The sequence below is a fragment of the Peromyscus leucopus genome, chromosome 23 (assembly GCF_004664715.2).
Source record: "Peromyscus leucopus breed LL Stock chromosome 23, UCI_PerLeu_2.1, whole genome shotgun sequence".
NCBI lineage: Eukaryota > Metazoa > Chordata > Mammalia > Rodentia > Cricetidae > Peromyscus > Peromyscus leucopus.
In genome coordinates, this window is record NC_051082.1 from 20,762,015 (window position 1) to 20,782,341 (window position 20,327).

The following is a 20,327-nucleotide window of genomic DNA, read 5'->3' on the forward strand; positions in this document are numbered from 1 at the left end:
GGACATCCACAAGGAGGCTGTCATCCAGGAAGCACCCTCTAGACTGGTCTTGCCTGGGGTGACTGCAGAGCCACAGAGAAAGGGGCTCCAGGCCCAGCTGCTGCACCAGCCTGCCCACCCTGGTAGGAGAAGCCCCAGATGTGAGCCAGAACTGCATAGTGGTTTTGACACACTCCTCCCACAGACCTGGAAGACAGGCCTGCTCCTCTGCAGGTCAGGACGGAAGAGCACAAGACAACAACTGAGCCTCTAGCCCTAAGTATCAGCAGCAGCTTAGGTCTTTATGTTCAAAAGAGTTGAGGATATTATACAACTTAGGCTGCTAATACTCTGCAGCTTCAGAAGACCGCTCTGAAATACTGCTAGGTTAAGCATGATGAAGTCACCAGGGTCAGACTGACTAGAAGACAGCTTTGGAAGTTCTCAGAAATCTCAAAGGAAGGGACAGATGTGGAAGAAGTTCATCCAAGTATAAACAGCCAGGCTTCTCTCTGAAGAGGAGAGAAAGCAGGTTGGTCCATCATTTCTCTGTACGTCTGAATGCCAGAACAGGAAGACCTGTAGGCATATCAGCACCCTGAAGTCCTGAGTCCACAGAAATAAGGACAGTGAGACCATCAAAGAATTATTATGGGTTAGGGCATAGCTCTGCAGTAGAGCACTTCCCTGGATTCTATTCTCTATACTGCTCGGGGTAAAAATGCAGGAAGATGCTATTCCAAACAAGACAATAGCATTACCTGTTTATGTTTTTAAACAAACAAAAAAATGAAATGAACATTGAACTCGAGAAAGTAGGAAGTGAGTGGGGTGCAGTACAGTATGGCCTGGGTATGTTCAGTCCTTGGCAATGGGGGGGGGGGGAGACACGCGGGACACAGGATGGAAGCCCAGCCAGTAGCACATGCCTAGAACCCAGCACTACAGAAGCTGAGGCAGGATTTCAAATACAGGCTTCCTGACAGTGAGAACCTCTCAAAAACCTGTAAAATGCTATAAGAAAAGCAGAGACCAGGGAATACAAATTAAAGGAGAAACTGAGAAAGTAGTTTTTTAAAAGACCAATAAAATATATTGTGTGTACTCAAGAGAAAAAGAATGCAGATATGAACACAAAGTTGTAAATCTTTTTTAAAATACACAAGGATAGCATGTTCATAGCCTTAAGTGGGAATGACTCAAGTCACTGAAAAATACCATTTCAAAAAAAAAAAAAAAAACAGAAATTGCCAAAATTATTTCAAGAAAAGAAGAGAAAGAAAACTGACAGACTTTTAGTCTGGCAGAATTTAAAATATTGGTTAGTGAACAGCCTCTAGAACCAGGCAAGAGGCCAAAACAAATTAAAGGCTGGCTTAATTTACCCTCAGTCAGTAGAGCTTCTGCAGGGCTTATGGGAGACAGAATTAAGAGGCTCTCAGAGCTCAGCGATCTATAGACCTCAGCACTTAGAAGCATGATGTTAAAATATTAAAATGGAATCCAACTGTGCACCAAAGCAGTGACAGGAATGAATGAGCAGTGGTCTTGTTCCGGGGCCCTAGTGTGGCCTCTCCATCACCTGTCTGCAGGCAGACTTCCGGGGTCTTGTCTCAGTAGGCGCTGAGAAGGCGTTGGTACTTCTGTAGCTTCAGTAGTTAATAGTAACTGAAGCTGGATGGGTAAGCTCCGCTTTGACTCTTCCTCCACCATGTGTGTCTCTGGGATCAAACTCAGGTTGTCGAGCCTTGCAGCAAGCTCCCTTCCCACTGAGCCATCTTGTAAGCCCCCTCACTTTTAAAGCGTTAATAGACTCAGGGATCTAACAGCGGTAATTCCAAAAGGTCAGAGTCTACATGCAGTCAGTGTAGGTAGTGCAGGCCCATGATCCCTGCACTGGAGGAGAAGGCAACAGGAGCATCTGGAGCTCAAGGCCAGCTTTGTGAACCTCCCTGAGACCCTGTAGAGAGGAAGAGGGAGGAGCAGGGAGAGAAGGAAAGTTGTTGTTAACACAGATCATCTTAGACTCAGAATTGAAGCCAGAAATCAGGCTTCCAGGTCTAGGGAGCAGAACCAGAATGAAGTGAAAAGGCAATGACAAGAAGTTGGAAGATAAAGGGTTAATGTGCTTACTATAGAAAGAGCTTTTCTGGGTCAGAAAATGGACTGAGGGCATTCTTCAGAAGAGAAAAACACATGGCTAGTGTGCCAGGTTTCTTCTAAACAAGATGCTGGGGCTGGAGAGCAAAGGCCCTGGCTTGGTTTCCCAGAACCTACAGAGTGGTTCCCAGCCATCCATGACTCCAGTCCTAGGGGATCCAGGCATGTATATGGTGCACATACATAAATGCAGGTAAAACGTTCGTGCATATAAATAAATCTAAAACAATTAGATTTTGAAAAAATAGACTTTTTCAAATTAGTGTCGGGGTTGAGGAGACAGCCCTGTGGGTAAAAGTGCTTGCTGTACAAGGCTAAGGGCCTGAGGTCCCATCCCTAGCACCTCCTGTAAAGTCAGAGGTCTGTAACCCTAGTGTGGGTTGAGGAGGAGCAGAAACAAGCTTCCCGGGGCTCACTGGCCAGCCAGGCCAGCCATGAGGGAGACACCAGTTTCAGTGAGAGTAATTGTGTCAAAAACAGGATGGAGGACAACAGAGGAAGACGTCACCTCTGCTTTCTACTCACGGGGCACTCACTGCACACACGTGTGTGCACATGAATGCACCACAAGAACAACATATAATAATTAGTAATAATAATAGTTACACTCATCCAGGCAAAGTGTCAGGCACCTGCATTCCCAGCTACTCAGGAGGTTGAGGCAGGGGAATCCTTTGGGCTCAGGAGTTCAAGACCAAACTAGGCAGCATAGCTAAGAGCTCCTCTGGAAATACACATATATATGTTTACATATATACACATGCAGCCATTACCGAGAGGTGGGGCAGGAGCTATGAGGCCATGGATGTGCCTCGGGGAGGCACTGCTGGACCCATCCTTGAGGGTCAGATGTGTCAGAAGAAATGGATCCTGCAGGCAGCAGGCAAGGATGTCTATCTCCGCGTGAGCACAGTGCAGAAGGGCAGGTGTAGCTGGATCACAACCTGGAGAAAGAACTTAGGATCAGTGTTAATGCACACTGTGGTGTGCAAATTGTGTAATCAGAATGTTCCAGAAGAATTCCCGGGGCCTTTGGCTGGCCTGGTCAGGAGAAGCTTTCTGACCTTGGACTCTTGGTTCTCATCAGAGCCATGGGGCATGGGGCACTGGTAATCCCATCATCAACACTTAGTGAGGCAGGACACCTAGACACACAGGTTAAGTGTTTCCTCTCTTTTTAAAATGTCCTTGACCCTCTGCTTATTAAAGAGACCATATTACTACAGGCAGTAAAGGATTTGTTTGTCCAACTTAGCGCGCTCTCTCTCTCTCTCTCTCTCTCTCTCTCTCTCTCTCTCTCTCTCTCTCTTTCTCTCTTGTTGTTTGTTTTGTTTTTCAAGATAGGGTTTCTCTGTGTGTAGCCCTGGCTGTCTTGGAACGCACTCTGTAGACCAGGCTGGCCTCAAACTCAGAGATCCATCTGCCTCTGCCTCCCAAGTGCTGGGATTAGAGTACGCCACCACCACCTGGCGAACTTAAGTTTTCTTAAGGAACCTTAAGACATGTACAAACACAGCACATGGCATAGTAACCCACATCACCCCACCAAGTACTCACCGCCACCTTCAGCAGTCGGCCTTTGGACTGCATTGTTCTGCATCTCCGTCCCTGTCCTAGATTCCACTCAGAATCTGCTGCAGCAGATCATCATCATGGCATTAGCGTAGACATCTTGGTTGTATTGTGAAAGATGAGGATTTTGGTTAGTATTTGATCAGCATGACAACATGAAGCAGCTTCAGAGTACACTGCCGCTTACCAGGTGTGGCATGGAAGTCTGTTCTCCTGGCTCATGGGTATTAAATGGGGTGTGTGTCGCAGGTATAAATTCTCTTTAGCCCACACGGGGGTGTGGAACACAGGAGTAAGTCGAGGAGACCCTCAGCCCAGCACATGGCCGAGTGGCCTGCTCTGAGAAGCTTGGGGGGGGGTGGGGGGCACTGCAGTAATCACAGCCCTACTAGAATCTGTTTCCCACAGCCCACCTCACTCAGAGGCGGCTTTGTTCAGTGCACTGGAGATGGCCCGCCCTTCAGTGTAGCTGTGTGATACCCGTTAGGAGTGACGGCCATAGCGTCTGACTGCATCCGGCTGGCTGTCGTGAGTCACTCAGCATAGTGAGTGACAGAGAGGCTCAGTGTTGACGAGCAGATAGACGGAAGACGTTCTCCTTTAAGGCCTTTGCATGTCTCTTTAAGTGTCTAGGTGTTGGGGATGTGTCGCCTAAATTTTTGTTACACATTGAAATGTTTGTAATAGGTGTAGACTGAAGTCTGGCAGGATGCTTGTCATGTTCACCAAATAAAGGAGTGAATTGTGTGTTTGTTGTGGTGGTAGTTGTTTTGGTTTGGATTTTGCTTGAAGACTAGGTTTTTGTTTGTTTATTTTTTTAAACGTAGTTGGAGATTTTCTAGGTACTTTCTTAAGTAGAGTCATGTCACGTGCCTACTCATACCAATCCAGCTACATGCCAGAGTCTTATAAAAAATGTTTTTGAAGAAAAATGGCAGGCTAGCAAGATGGCTCAGTGGGTAAAGGCACATGCCACCACTTCAGCCAGCCTGAGTTTAATGCCCACCGCCCATGTGGTAGGAGAGGACTGATTCCAGTTGTCTCTAACCTTGACGTGTGTACACTAAGTAAATAAGTAGATGTTTACCAGTTTACAGAAGGGAACATGACAAGAAATTGACCATTTAAGACGAAGGTGGCCACTCCATGTTCAGCAGGTGTGTGTCTACTGTGACACCACCACTATGCTGCCCATGCTAAGCATAGCTCAGACACACACCCCAGTCAGATGCCTTGCCTGGAGCATGTGAACAGGACTCCTTTAACACTGCAGAAGCCCTGCCTGTAGACCACACACACACATGCACACACACACACACTCAGGCTGTGCCTTCACACAAATGCCATCTGCCCGTCAGCCATCTCTCTTGTAAGTGGTAGTGCCTGTGACAACACGTTCAGCCTCTGGTGCCTAAAAATGTGTCGCACTTCTCACCTCTTCCCAACAGCTTCATTTGCGCCAATAAGCTTTGCCATCAAGGCCAAAGAAAATGACCTCCTTCCTCTGGAAAAAAACCGAGTCAAGCTGGACGATGACAGTGAAGAGGACGAGGAAAGCAGGGAGTGCCAGGAAAGCACGAGCAGCGTGGCCAACCCCAGCCCAGCCACGGCCCCGCCCTGTGTGGCTGTGGAGGAGAAGAAGCCCCAGCTCACCCAGGAGGAGCTAGAAGCAAAGCAAGGTTTGTCGATAGCTTTTAAAGTTCTTGAAAGAAAGAAGACAAATGTTAAGATTTAGTGCTAAGCCAGAAATTCTAAGACTGCAAACCAAAGCCTGGAGCCATGCTGGAGCGCTCTGAAAGCCCTGTGTGTGGTGCTGTGTGGCACTGTGCACTCCTTAGCTTGATGCAGCGCCCTTGGCAATCTGTACTCAGAGCAGCTTAATGCGCTAAGCGCACGGCTCTAATGGAGACGCACTTTGTACTTGGACGACAGCCCCGGGGTGAGACACCAGGCCCGGACTCCCAGCTCCAGTTAATGCACCGAACTGGGAGAGGCCCTTTGTGGAAATGTCTCTCAGCAGAACCATCAACCCTTGAAGACGATGCCTGCCAGAGCTGATTTCTCAGCCCTGATTCATCTTCATGGGTCACAGCATGGCCAATAGCATGTGGGGGACATGGGCTGGGGCTGGAACTCTGGTATAATGCTTAGCATTTTGGGGACATCTGCACCTCCAAAATAAGTCCTATTCCATAGTGAAGTGGTTACTTCATAATGCGTTTGTGCTTTTACCTATTCTAACTGGTTTTCTTAGATTGCATTTTCTGGGTATGCATGAACAGACCATATAGCACTGAGTAAAGGATGCTCTTGGAGTCACTGTCTTCCAGAGGAGAGCATGTCCTAGGCCCCCAGTTGCTCTCCCTCAGTGCACTTACAGTCACACTTGTGTGTTTGAGGTTGCACTCTGAGCTCAGCAGTTTGTCATGCCCTCTGAACTAAGACACTGCCCACAGGGCGTCATTCAGTGCATCGTTCACCCAGACACTTGGAGTGTTTGGGGCTTCTGTGTATGAGAGCCATTCTGCAGTTCCAGCCTCTACCCTCATGGAACCCCTTCAGCCTTGCTGCCTTTGAGAGTAAAGTGTGCATCTCCAAAAATGCCACACTAAGTTTATTTTCTCAAAATTTCACTCTGTCCCAAGTGTCTACCTGTTCTGAGGGTAGCCTCGAAATAGCAGTGTTGTAGGTCCAGAAGGTGCCTGTAAAAATTAGAAATAAAACACTGTTTGTTGCAGACTGCCTTTCTTGTTTTCTGTAGCAAAACAAAAACTGGAGGACCGTCTTGCCGCGGCTGCCCGGGAAAAGCTGGCCCAGGCATCCAAGGAATCCAAGGAGAAGCAGCTTCAGGCTGAACGGAAAAGGAAAGCAGCTCTGTTCTTACAAACCTTAAAAAACCCTCTTCCGGAAACCGAAGTCGGAAAACTTGAGGAGGGTGCTTTCAGTGTAGAGGTATGTAGAAGGAAGTCCCGATGGTATGCTTGGCTTTGTAGTCCATGAAAGGAGGTTCTGGGCTGCTCTGGCCATGGAGCCCCAGCCTGAATCAGATGCCAGCAGCCCAGCACCTGCCTCCAGCGTAGTCACAGGCTTTGCTGATGGCTTTGAGTCTGTGAAAAGAGATGCTGGGACAATTACCTGTAAGTACACCAAAGGCAGTCTTCGGTCTCAGAACCCAGCTGTGGATCCTGACCAGGAAGCTCAGCTCATGGCTGCCCTTGCAGGGCCTCGGTGGTCGCCACCACGTCGCTGAGCTTACCTGAGGGCAGAGATCTCAATGCCAGCACCTGTGTCTGCATCGTTGTAGGGAAAAATAGACTGCAGCCACCCTTGTCTTCTCTGGGTGTGCAGCTGTGTGGTAGAGCACCGATGTGTGGGAGGTCCTGGAGAGCCCAGGCAGCTCCTTCCTCAGTGGTGGCCTTGAACAGGATCATTACATGGGACCTTGGTCCTCTTGTGTGGAGGGATGGGAAGCAGTCCCTAGCACCAGGAACCCTCAGTACACGCTGCTGCCAGCAGCACTCTGTCATTAGTGACAAGTCTGCTCGTGCCTGTCTAGGCCTGGTCAAGGAGCCCAGGCCAGATGTGTAGCCGCTAAGTGCCCTGCCCTGAGCTGCATCCCCAACCTGGGTCTTTTCGTCTAGATTCTTGAGAGCAGGTATCTTTCAAGATCCTTTTTTTTTTTTTTGAGGGGGGGTTAAAATATACTTCACGGTGTCTAGGAATTCATGGAGGAGTTCAAGAACATTTTAGACATAGAAGTTTTCTAAGTAAGAAAACTAGCAGTGCAGCCACTGTCCCGAGGCCTGAAGGGACGACACAGCTGGAGTGCAGCCCCCAGTCCGTCGTCAGAAAGCTGTACCTCAGTGCTGCTTTTTTCCTTCCCTCTTTCTTTCTTTTCTTCTTCTTTTTTTTTTTTTTTTTTTTTTTATTTTATTTATTTAGTATCAGAAGAGGGATGCCAGATCTCATTACAGATGGTCGTGAGCCACCATGTGGTTGCTGGGAATTGAACTCAGGACCTTTGGAAGAGTAGTCGGTGCTCTTAACCTCTGAGCCATGTCTCCAGCCCCCCCCCCTTTTTTTTTTAACTAAAACAGCTGACAGTTTTATTTTCACATTTCACAATATCAGTGAAAGCTACACTTTTTTTGCCCCACTTCTCTCTGTTCGGAAGGGGAAGCCTTCCTGTCATGCAGCTAGAAAATATTCAGGCTCAGCACCGTCATCTCCTGGTGAAACAGAACAAGAAGTACAAAAGTGATAAAGAGCCTTTCTGCTCTTATCTGTCTGGCCGAGTCATGCCAGGCCGAGTGGGCACCATCATAGGTCGAGCTGGAGGTCTCATCATTGGAGACCCAGGCATCATGGGCATGTGGCCTCCCATGGGTGACCTCATTCCAGGAGCAGGTCCCACGGGCATCATCCCAGGAGGAGGAGGGCCCATCATCGGCATCATGGGAGGGCCTCCCATGTGGGGTGCAGGCATCATGCCAGGGCGAGGAGGACCCAGGAGACTGGGGGGAGGTGGGATCATGGCCCCTGCAGGAGGAGGAGCAGAGAATGGAGCTGGAGGTATCTTTCCTTGTTGAAATGCAGCCGTTGTTTTGTCAATCAGGCTCTGGGCCTGCTCTTCCATCCATTTCTGGTAGTAGTCTTTCACATTCTCTTTGTGTTTCCAACCACTGCAGTGTGTCTTTCTCACAGATGGAGAATCATGGGTCAGATAGGTATCACAGTAGTCACAATAAAACTTAGGCATGTTGCTCCGCAGGCCGTTGGCTGCCCGGTTCCGCGCCGGGAAATGACGCCCCTTCCCTTTTTCTTTATTAAGAAATTTTCTTTTTAAATTTAGAAGATAATTGGAAAATCAGTTATTTCCTTAGGAAAAAATAAAACAATATGAATAGGAAAAAAAAGAAAGAAATTTTCTACTCACTCTACATACCACCCACAGATCCCCCTCCTCCCTCCTCCCATCTCCCAGTCCTCCCTCCCAAGCCACCCCACATCCCCCAAATCAGGGTCTCCCATGGGGAGTCAGCAGAGCCCGGCACACTGAGCCTAGGCAGGTCCAAGCCCCCTTGGTGCTTCTTAAGAGCAGTTAAAAATGGTCATTTAAAAATCTTTCTGGGGCTGGCTGGAGAGATGGATCAGCAGTTAAGAGCAATGATTGTTCTTCCAGAGGACTTGGGTGATTCCCAGCACCTACATGGTGACTCACAGCCATCCATAACTCCAGTTTCTGGAGCTCTGACACCCTCTTCTAGCCTCCACAGACACACACATGGTACACACTTACAAGCGAAACACCTATACACATCTCGAAAAGTAAATCTAGAAAAAAAATTTTAGTGTTGGCTGGGCATGGTGGCTCACACCAGTAATCACACTTGGGAGGCCGAGGCAGGATAATGGCCACTTTTTTTTTTTCTTCTTTTTCTTATCCTAAACTCTGACTTGGGGGTGGAGGTGCTTTAGAGGTTCTGATTTTGGTTCCCAGCACCTGTATCAGGAAATTCACAGCCTCCTGTAACTCCTCCAGAGGATCTGATCCCCTCTTCTGGACTCTGTAAGCAGTTGCACTCATATGCCATACTCATATACAGATACAAACATATGTACATGATTTAAAAATTAAAATAGTTAGGAAAGATATAATAACCTCTCAGGCACGCCCCTGGAATCCCCAAACTTGGCCTAGACTGAGACCTAGAAGATGGCCTAGACAGCATAGCAAGACCTTGCCACCAGGTTATGTCTCCAAATATCTCTTACGCTTGGCCTTGGTCTTGGTTTCTATGCTGTGAAGAGACACCATGACCACGGCAACTCTTACAAAGGAAAACATTCAACTGGGGCTTGCTTATAGTTTCAGAGGTTTAGTCCATTGTCGTCATGGTAGGAAGCATGGCAGTGTGCAGGCAGACCTGGTGCTGGAGAGGTAGCTGAGAGTTCTGCATCCAGATCGCCAGGCAGCAGGAAGAGAGAGTGACACTGGGCTTGACTTGGGTTTCTGAAGCCCCAAAAGCCCATCCCCAGTGACACACTTCCTCCAGCAAGGCCACACCCCTCAATAGAGTCCCTCCCTGTGAGCCTTTTGTGGGCCGTCTTCATTCAGACTTCTACACTCGGCTCTTCTCCTAATACAGAGCAAGCCCTTTGCTCCTGTTTGCTCTTGTTGGAAAAGGAAAGGGGCCTGGAAGTCATCAGTTCTCTCTCCTCAGCCTTGCAAGTTCCAGGGTTGCAGGCATGTGCCACCACGCCTGGCTCCTTCGCCCTTCAAACTTTAACTGTATTGACCCTTGTAAGTGCCGTTGGAGTCTGCAGTGAGTATGGTTAAAGACTGTTCTTCACCTCCTGGATGTCTAGACTGCTGCCTCTGTGTCCACCTTGCGTGTTCTTAGTGGTCCTCTAATTGGGCTAACCTCTGCCCTGTCCTTCCCAGAATGAGCTTTTCAGGGACGTGGCAGAGCATAGCAACCCTACTAGGGCACTGTGACCCCATTTTCCAGAGCCCTACAGAGGTGGACTATCTTCTGGTCCCTGACAAAAGGCCTGTTCCTGCAGAAATGTAGGAACAAAGTACACACAGCTGAGGGCAGCCATGAGGCACTGTGGCCCAGCGCAGGGCAGCCATGAGGCTCTGTGGCCCAGCGCAGGGCAGCCATGAGGCGCTGTGGCCCAGCGCAGGGCAGCCATGAGGCGCTGTGGCATGGGGTGTGCAGGAAGGAATACAAGAACATGAGTTCTGTAGCTATGGAAAGACATGGGCAGCAAAGAGAGAAACCTTAAACATGGGCCTGCATGAGTAGGGATGTATGAAGCTTGACCGGATCTTTAGTTTCGCTATCATTTGTACAATGAACAAAGATACTTATTCAGACCCATCTGCAAACCTCTAATATAGCTCAGTTGCTGGATTGCTTGCCTGGAATGCGTAGGGTCTTAGGTTTTGTCTTTGACACATTAGCACACCCTATGATTCTAGCACGGGGTGGAGGGGTGGGGGGGTGGTTCAGAAGTTCTGGGTCATCCTGAGTTCAAAATCAGCCTGCACTACGTGAGACCTTATCTCAAAGTGGGGCTGAAGGTTAGACAAGACAGTATGAGAAAGCTCAGTAGGCAGATATGCTTGTTGCCAAGCCTGATAAGCATGAGTTTGATCCCTGGGACCCACGTGTGAAAAGAGAGAACTGACTCAGTAGTTGTCCTCTGACCTCCACACTCCTAAACACATAGAAAGACAGATAATATATAAATAAAGAAGTGTAATTTTAAGAAATATGTAAAACCTCTGGGGGAGTGGGGAGTGCTGCACACCTTTAATCCCAGCACTCAGGAGGCAGAGGCAAGTGAATCTCTGATTCAAGGCCAGGTTGGTCTACAGTGTGAGTTCCAGGACAGCCTGGGCTACATAGAGAAACCTTTTCTACAAAAACAAAAAATACAAATTATGTAAAGCCATATCTGCAGATAGATAAAAACATGGTTGCAAGATTGCCTCTGTGTTCTGATATGGGCTGTTTGTCATCAGCCTGCTGGCAGCGCCACAGTGCTGAGCCAGCCTGTGTCTTCTCTCAGAGTGACTCCATTCTTGTCTGCCAGCCTTGGCCCTGTCTATAATCCATGAATATTTGACTCTGGAATGGTCTCCCTGGCTATCCACAGGAAGATTATCTCAGCAGAACTGCTTCAACAGAAAGGAAACATGAGGAGCAGATGGTGATAAGTGTCTGATTGCTTTGAAACAAAAGTCTCATAATAAATTGACAGTTTATAAATGATAGTCCAACACAAAATGTTGTCACTATCAAGAAACTTCCTAAGAGTCAGGCGGTGGTGGCACACGCCTTTGATCCCAGCACTCGGGAGGTAGAGGCAGGTAGATCTCTGTGAGTTCGAGGCCAGCCTGGTCTACAGAATGAGTTCCAGAACAGCCAGAGCTACACAGAGAAACCCTGTCTTTAAAAAAACCAAAAACAGAAAGAAAAAAAGAAGAAAGGAAGGAAGGAGGAAGGGAGAGAGACAGAGAGATGGAGAGAGAAAGAGAAACTTCATGGAACAGACTGTCCTTGACTTTGCTGAGTAACTTGATGTGCACTCTATCCACAAATGTTGATACATTTTCCCAGTTAACCACATAGCTGTAGACAAGAGTTCTTACAGGCTCTTTAAGGACGTGAGATCATTTCACAGGTGTACTACTACATCGTCAGAGCCTAACTCAGCCAGCTCCTCAGGATGGGCAGGTTTCCCCAAGGTAGCATTCCACCATGCACATGTACGTGGTCCTCTTCTACATGATGCTCTGCCCAGTGCCATTTTACATATCCATGTGTGATTGTAAGTGACATAGAAAAGTATTACTGGATGGATATGGTGGAACTCACAGAAATTTGCCTTTAATCCCAGCACTTGGGCAGATCTCTGTGAGTTCCAGGCCAGCCAGGGATACATAGGTGAGACCCTGTCTAAAAGAAGAAAGAGATTAATGGTGCACTAAATTTTTAAGCAGTCTGTATGATAGCTAAGACTACTGCATCAGTGATGATAAGCCTGTCTATGGTTGAGCTAGTGGCCTAAGCAGCAGGGAGCTCAAGGAGAAGCTGAGAGCTTGCTCTCCTGTCTGACAACTGCAGGTAGCCATCTGGCCTCAGCTCAACCCCTGTAAATTCTGTAAGAATCGGTCGTGTACAGGGATGCTAGTCAGCTGCCAGAGTGGACCCGAGTGATGCAGGAAGGCTGGGCCCTCCTCCCCACAGCTGCAGGCTTACAAATGCACGTGCACACCACTGCTGTCCCCATCCCATTCCAGGGCTCCCAGACATCTGGGGCAGTATGGGAGGCTGGTCACACAGATCATCTTCCTTGAGTTTTTCTGTAAGCCTTACTGCTAAATCCTCCCGGCACCAAATGAGAAATCTTCCATTTGTAGCATTCGATGACTAGTTAAACTCTTTTTCTTGAAAGGCCAGAGCTTTGTTTGTCTTTTGAGACAGTGTCTCACTATAAACCAGGCTAGGCTAGAATTGATTTTGTAGCCCAAGCTGGCGTCCAACTCAGAGCACTTTTCCTCTGTCAGCCTCCCACGTGCTTCGATCCCAGGTGTGATCCTCCCCACCCAGCAGGGAGATTTTGTTTGGATAATCACTGCAGTATCTACATTTTAAGTGTTGTCTTTCCTGTCGATATCCACACATTCACTTATGTTTCCAGGACACCAGTGTCATGCCCTGTCCTCTGCTGGTTGGAGGCAGAACTCTGCCCCTGTTAGAGGTGAAGCCCCCGGAAAGGCCTTCAAGCAGATGCAGAGAGCCACCAAGAGAAGAAGAAAGAGAAAAGAAGAAGAAGAAGCACAAAAAACGGTCTCGAACGAGGTCCCGCTCCCCCAAGTACCACTCGTCTTCCAAGCCCAGGTCTAGATCCCACTCCAAAGCCAAGCACTCCCTGCCCAGTGCCTACCGGACAGTGCGGCGCTCGAGGTGAGTGTGCAGGCGCTCAGGCCCTCCTGCTCCTGCTCTGCCCTACCTGCTGAGCCTCCTCCTGGCCTCCTGTGGAGCCAGCAGAAGGTTTGAAGTGAGCACAGTGTTCACTAGGCTGGTGAAACACACTGGGGTGTGTGTGTGTGTGTGTGTGTGTGTGTGTGTGTGTGTGTGTGTGTGTGTGTGTGAAGGTTAAAATGAGCACAGTGTTTACTAGGCTGGTGAATGCACTAGGGGTGTGTGTGTGTGTGTCATCCTGCAAATCTAAAGGAAATCTTTCATTGTTTAGGCTTTTCAAAGCTTACCAGCCACTACAGGTTAAATGATTTATTTATGCTTCTTATCTCTGCATAGCTTATTTATACTTCACTCTTCACTCAGGAGGTGGAAGCAGGAGGATCTCCAGTTCAAGGCCAGGCTAAGCTACACTAGGCTCTGTTAGTACAGTCTGTTGCACAGCATGAGGACTTAGTCGGGCCTGGTAGTGCGGGCCTCTAATTCTAGCACAGGGAGGCAGATACAGGCTGGGGCTCATTTTCTCGCCAGCTTAGCCTAATCAGCAAAACCCAGGCCAGTGAGAGACTGTTTCATAAAATCAGGAGGCAGAGGCAGGTGGATCTCTCAGTTCAACGCCAACCTGGTCTATATAGCAAGTTCTAGGCTAACTAGGGCTAGTGAGACTAGTCTCAAAAATCAAAACACAAAAAACCCACAGTGAATGGCCACTGAGGAATAACACCAGCCTTGCCCTACGGCCTCCACATACACACACACAAATAAAACAATTTGCCAGTGGTGGAGCACACCTTTAATCCCAGCACCGGGAGGCAAAGGCAGAAGGATCTCTGAGTTCAAGGCCAGCCTGGTCTGCAGAGTGAGTTCCAGGACAGCCAGGGCTCCACTGAGAAATCTGTCTTGGAAAACAAAACAAAGTTATCCTCTCCCTCCCACCAAAATTTTTGAAAAAGGAAAGTGAGTAGGTGTGGTAACACATGCCTATGGTCCCAGTGCTTGGAAGATGGAGGCAGGGGGATCAAGGCATTCAAGATCATCTTCAACTATAGAGCAGATTTGAGAACATGCGACCGCCTTGTTCTTGGGGATCGTTTGTCTAATGGTTTACAGGTTATAAAGTGAGCCTGACACATGTATTGAGTTGTAGAAATTTGTAGGCTAGCATGCTGGGGTTCTTTTGTGTGAATGAACTTTCCTATGCTGATTGCTTGAGTGTGAAGTGGTCCAGCAGCCCTTCCCACTCAGTCTCTGTTGAGGTGTTCTGCACAGCATCTGCAAGGGAGTGTAAAGGAGGCAGCTGTGTGCATCTATGTCTTCATCTCAGCCTGCTGCCTCTCCAGCCACCACCAAAAAGCCCTCTTGATAAGGAGCCAGGTGTTGAAGAAGCAGTTTAGCATTTCTGGCAACAGAATTAGTAAACTTGAACTTCAGTGGTCCCAGAGCATACCCGTTAGTGTTAAGAGGTTTGAAAATGAAGCTCAGCAGTCACTAGTGTGAGAAAGATTCAGTACGCCTGTCCTGTCTTTAGCGCTCATCCTGCCGTGGGCTTCCATGGTGTCCCCTGGACTCTGAACCCTCACATACCCCGAATTCACTCCAGGTACACATCTTTCTTCTGGGATGATGTCAGCACTATCCATAGACATTGGTGTCCTGTGTTCTTATATGTACTACGTACATTGGTCTCTCTGGATGCGTCCTAAAAAGCAGTGTGCTTTCTCTGTCTTTATCCACACCAAGCCCAGGGTTGACAAGTGTCTGACCTTCTGTCCTTATTGAGAGTGAACCTTTGGTTCTAATTCTTGGAAGTCCCAACACTTTTTACCATTACTGTGCACATGTAGAAAGCTTGCCATTTTGTGATTAAATGAACAGTTTTGCTGTCATGCTTTAGATTTTTATTTACTTTTTTTTTTAAGCTCCTAGAATTTGTGTTACAGATCCAAGCAACACCGGCTGTAGCAATCCTTCAGCCTCATTCTGGCCAGCCGGTTCTCCCTAATTTCCCCTACTCTAGGGGAAGAACAGTTCCCTCAAGACTCCCAGGCCTTGAGCCAGTCGAAGCAGGCACCCACACTAACCTCAGTGTGTGGTAGGGCAGACTGGCACGGCCCTCTTCCCTGTGCTCCATCTGTCTAGCCTGTCCCCGGCTTATAGTGCTGTTGACCTGGAGTGCTCACCTAACCCCTGCATTGTAAGTTCCTGGCAATAGTTAACCGTAGTCCTTACCTATAATGGACTAGCTTATTCTGTATGTTATCTTACCTTTGAAAATGTTTTTAAGTTTGCAGTAGACTTAGATTTGCATAGTTTATACAAGTACATTATTTATAACACTTTATATCTTCAGTGCCTACAGGTCCAAGGAGCAAAACCCTACTCCTTAGTGTAACTATCAATTAAAAGACAAAGTGAAGCCGAAATTTGTCTGACCATTATTTCTTCTGATGGTAGGCCACCAGTTTTATCTTAATTTGACCTTCGGTGAAAATGTTTCACAATGTCAGCAGAGCTGGTTATTCTCAAAGCTCCCCAAACTTCCTCCTCAAATGGCTGAGGTGGGATCAAAAAGATGATTTTGATTAATTTGGTTAAATAACTCACATAATTTTTGGCATTAGATAAGTCGGTCTTCGGTGTTTGATTTTACAGTTTAGATAAAATATCAAGACAAGGTCCAGCTTTGCTGCAGAATAAGCGAGTTGATACCATGACCCACCTTCCAGCTACTGTCTGCCTCCACAACACCCCAAGAGCTAGAACATGGCCCCTGGAAGCTGCTGTCCTTGGCTGCACATGGACCTCACCCTCTGGCCTCCCTTTATCTTCTTGCTCTTGCTTCTGAACACAGAGGCTCTGGCTCTGTGGGGTAGACTTGTATTTCCCCAAGCTGAAAGCAAAACTGCTTGCCCAGGCCAGGCCCTGCCAGCACTGCCGCTCCCAGGATCAAAGCCATTTGAAAGCCATGGTTATGGCAGGTGCAGTAGCCATGCCTATGAGCCCAGCACTCAGACTGAGGCAGAAGAAGGGAGGATGTCCAGGGACAGTCTGGTCTTCATACTAAGACCATATCTTAAAGACAGAAACAAACAAATAAAATGCTGAGTTGTGGCTGAAATGGATGGCAAGCTCCGTGCGATGTGCTGTTGACTTTCCAACCACAGTGCAGAAAGTGCTGAGGATACTGTCATTATTTTTGTCTTTAACTATCTTCAGGTAGAGTAACCCATTGCCATGGTAACATCTACAATAGGACATACGAGACTTATTTTTCAGGCCTGGCACAGCCTAAGTGGTCATTTTTAAATGATGATTGCTAGCTCAAAGTAAAACGCTGCAGTTGTTGGCATTCTCCTGTGGTAGCATACTGAAACTGAAGTGCATTGTCTTCTCTATTCTAAGTGGTTCTGGTCCCATATAAAATGCAGGACAGTATGATGTTCCTTTACTGTTTAATGTGCTCCTAGGGCCGAGACCACTTACTCACTATGTCCAAACTGTAGGTGACTTTGGATCTGCAAAGGCAAGTTCTTCTTAGCAAAAACCTTTAGTCTCATAACACCACCCAGTGCCTCAGAAAGCATAGTGGTGTGAGGAATTCGCGTCAGCATTGGCCAAAGTGTAAGACCTGTCTGCAGGTGTTGCCCCTGTTCTCAGTTTGCTCTGTCAGCTTCAGTCTTCCTGAGGTGAAGCAGCAGGCACGCAGTTGAGTCCCGTGGAATGGTTTGGGTGGTACTGAGCTAACTTGTACCAGTGGCGCCGGGAAGCTGCTTACTTGTTACCTTCTGAAGTCAGATCCCCTTAGTGTCGATCGAGGTGTTGAGCTGAGTGAACCCCTCTCGGGCAGCCCGACAGTGTGGAGGATATGTGAGATAAAGACATTTCTTTAAGGATAGCTCCATAAATCCCTTCAGCGGGGAAGGAGTGCAGGCTGAGGAGACTTGTTTCTTCTTGCTAGTTTGATTTAGCGTTCAGTAAGAAATCTGGCTGTGGTGGCACATGTCTTTAGTCCCAACACTCAGGAGGCAGAGACAGGTGGGTCTCCCAAGTTCAAGGCCAACCTGGTCTACAGAGCTAGTTCCAAGACAGCCAGGGCTGTTACACAAAGAAACCCTGTCTTGAAAAACAAAACAAAACAAAAAAGCAAGAAAGAACTTGTGTAGGCAAAATTGAGGTTCTATAAAATTGAGGTTCTATTAGTTTGAAATTGGTGAGTCTTTACAACCCATTTTTCAATGTAAACTATGTACTAAACCAGAAAAGGACATTTAATCCCCCAAGCCTGCTTCTTAAAGAAAGAAGGAGGTTGGTTGGGACTTTCTTTGTGGTGGCACTCCCCATACGGGGGTGGGACAGCAGTTTCATGTTGAGGTGACCTGTGACCAAGCTGGGTAAAGCTCAGGTGCCTGCACTTCACAATGCCAAGCCTGTGAATGGAATGAACAGAAGGTGACGTGACCCCAGTCCAGTTCACCTTAGCACCAGTAGCCAGTTCCCACTGGGTTAGATCCAGAGCCTGGCCGCCGAGTCACCTGTTGATGCCCACAGCTGTGAGAAGCCCGGGAGCAGTGAGGAACAGACAGTGGCCTTCGGACGGTAGTTTGGAGTTCGATCGTTTCCCAGAGCAAAGCATTGTGGTTGTTGAGGAAGGGATGTCTTGGTTGCACTATGCCTGCAGTTTTGAATTGAGACCGGTTTGTCTTCTTTAAGAAGGCCTATGGTGACATTGCACTACAGATTTACTTTTAAGCTGAGTTTCCTGGCTCTTGCACTGTCCTGGCATCAGTATTAAGAGCCTGGTTAACAAAATTAAAAGCATTAAGACTCACTTAATTAAAGTGAAGCCTAAAGAATTACTGGCTGTTATTTGCTGCCCTGTTCTGAGCAGGGCTTCCTTCCCAGAAGGTTTGAACTCTACTGGGAACAGCCATGTGCTCCGAAGAATTCATAATACTTTAGCCACTGCAAAAGAGTATTGTACTTCAACGTTCTGAATCTGCGGGCTTTCAAAACTAACTTCTTTTTCCTAATTGTTGAGTTTATTGTAGAATTCTATGCTAAGCATCCATAGGTGCTAAAGCTTTGAGTGAGCGGAGCTTTCTCACGGCTCTGGTAGCACCCAGCCTGGCACATTTCATTCTGAATGTGAAGTATGTGCCTCCAACCGCAGGCCCTCGGCCTCCCCAGGGATCTTGAGTGTGGAGCCTTGTCCCAGCAGCTCGGCAGTGGCGGCAGCACAGCAGGAGAGTTCTCAGGCGGCCTCGGCCTCGGCCTGGAGCACCTTTGACTCCTGGAGCTCTTTTGAGGGGAAACCTGGTAAACCGGCAAGGTGTCTGACTGCCCCCACCTCTGAAGCCCAGGGAAGGTCTGGGGAGGCACACCACCTAGACCGGCCCTGCTCACGGGCTCATGGGAGCCAGGGTGTGACCAGAACTTGATTCCTGAACAACTGTGTGTTGTTTTTATTGGGAGGGCGGAATTCATTGTGCTTAGAATGGTTCAATGAAGAACTTTTTCAAATGGTGGAATCAAACTGCTCTCTTTACATTGTTTTTGAGTGGGTTGTCATGGAAACAGAACAAAGAGAGGAGTTTGGGTTTGGTAGGGATTTTTTCCCCCTAAATTTCTGCTTTTTGGAGATTTTCCTGAAATAGCAAATGGACAGAGAACTAAATTAAAAGCCTTCATTGAGGAACCCTCTATTAAGGACCCCTACACCCACAAAGGGGGAGAGCGGTCTGAGGGTCTCTCTTGCCGTATGTGGAGTATATCCTGGCATGAATCAAACCAAGATTAGCAGATGGGTTTGTGTCCATGAAACCTCCCATCAACTTCAAGTAGTCAGTCTGTCATGAGGACGTCATGTTCTGAGCAGCTGCGGGGTTTGGGCTTCAAGCCAGTGGGCCTGCAGCGTGGGCCTGCTGCCTCCTGCCGTATGGCCTGAGATGGGTGACAGGAGGAATGGCAAGGTGCAGCCTGCAGGCCTCGGCCAGAGGCTCAGCGCCTTTCCCTGCCCGAGGGTAGGAGCAGCTTGAGTGAGCTGAAAGCTTCAGGCCGTGAGTGAGCACAAGGCAGGGCAGGGAGGAGCAAGCGCAGCCTCCTGGAGCCCTGCGCCTTGCAGCAGCGCAGGCGTGGGGGAGAGGTGCTCTGCCTCGGAGCTGGTGTCTGTAGGGCAGGGCCCACCTGAGCAGCTGGTATCTCAGACAGCGGCCTCTCTGGCCTCTCACTAGGGAGGTGCACACCACACAGACCAGGCCTCGGCCAAGAGCTAAAGTCCGCCTTGTTCTCTGTCTAGGTCACGCTCTCGGTCCCCAAGAAGGAGAGTGCACTCTCCTGAGAGACGACGGGAGGACAGGAGTGTCCCCACTGCCTACCGGATGAGCAGCAGTCCTGGAGCCAGCAGGAAACGGACCCGGTCCAGGTAGGCCACCCTGTCTCACAGGGACAAAAAACTATGTCTGAAGTCTTGGTGTCACCTATGTGAAACAGTTGTAGATAACTTCAGTGGTAATGTCTCCTCTAGGAGCCCAGGCTCACCTAGCAGTGGGTACTGTCTCTTGGGGCAGTGGGTCTCGAGGAGCATGTGGGAATCCAGGGCACAGTTGTGTCCATGCCTTTGGAACCCTCACATGGCTCCTGCTCTGGACCCTGTTTTTTCCTTAACAGTAGCCCAGGGACCTTGCTATCTCCTGGACCTGCCCCAGTCCCTCTGCAGGGACTGTTACCTGTCTGTAGGAAACAGGGGTCAATGCTGAGAATACGAACGCCTTGTCTCAGTGTCCTGCTGGGTCTCCAGTAGTGGCCACTGGAGACTGGGTGGGATACAGTGTTGAACAGGGCAGGGAGGCGGTCAGCCAACAAGGTTATAGAGCAGAGGTCCCAGCCACTAAGTTTGGGCCTGGCCCCTGGTAGCCAGGGATAGCCCTTGAACCCTGTAAGCCACAGCTTCCTGGCACTTCCGCCTGGCGAAGCCCTAAGCTCCCCTGGCCCCCCCTGGCACGCTGGGGCCTGGCACTTTGTCTGGCTCGTCTCTAACTTTGGAAAGCCTCTGTACACTCTGGTGCCTGCTTCTGTTCCTGTGTTAATCACCTTCCTGTCTCTATAGCCCTGTTGCTTTGG

The 20,327-nt window shown here is 48.5% G+C and overlaps 2 protein-coding genes across 7 annotated transcripts in view; one reads left to right on the top strand and one right to left on the bottom strand.

The window, feature by feature from the left end:
• LOC114693683 (splicing factor SWAP) overlaps positions 1 to 20,327 on the top strand; it is a 79,650-nt gene that overhangs the window by 50,125 nt on the left and 9,198 nt on the right. For 4 of the 6 annotated variants that reach the window (XM_028870185.2, XM_028870186.2, XM_028870187.2 and 1 more), the window contains 4 exons: positions 5,160 to 5,390; positions 6,473 to 6,663; positions 12,928 to 13,193; positions 19,504 to 19,629. In XM_028870185.2, coding sequence (XP_028726018.1) covers positions 5,160 to 5,390; positions 6,473 to 6,663; positions 12,928 to 13,193; positions 19,504 to 19,629 — 814 coding nt within the window. Of the gene's footprint in view, positions 1 to 5,159; positions 5,391 to 6,472; positions 6,664 to 12,927; positions 13,194 to 18,378; positions 18,538 to 19,503; positions 19,630 to 20,327 lie in introns of all 6 variants that reach the window. The other 2 variants (XM_028870189.2, XM_037198270.1) reach the window with 1 other exon arrangement.
• Positions 7,794 to 8,502, bottom strand: LOC114693685 (U1 small nuclear ribonucleoprotein C-like). The gene has a single exon (XM_037198271.1). It carries the CDS (start codon positions 8,468 to 8,470, stop codon positions 7,991 to 7,993), a length of 480 nt encoding a protein of 159 aa, XP_037054166.1. The 5' UTR covers positions 8,471 to 8,502; the 3' UTR covers positions 7,794 to 7,990.

Bases quoted from the DNA above. Each gene is read 5' to 3' on its own strand.
- LOC114693685 (XM_037198271.1), bottom strand. From the start codon at position 8,470: ATGCCTAAGTTTTATTGTGACTACTGTGATACCTATCTGACCCATGAT.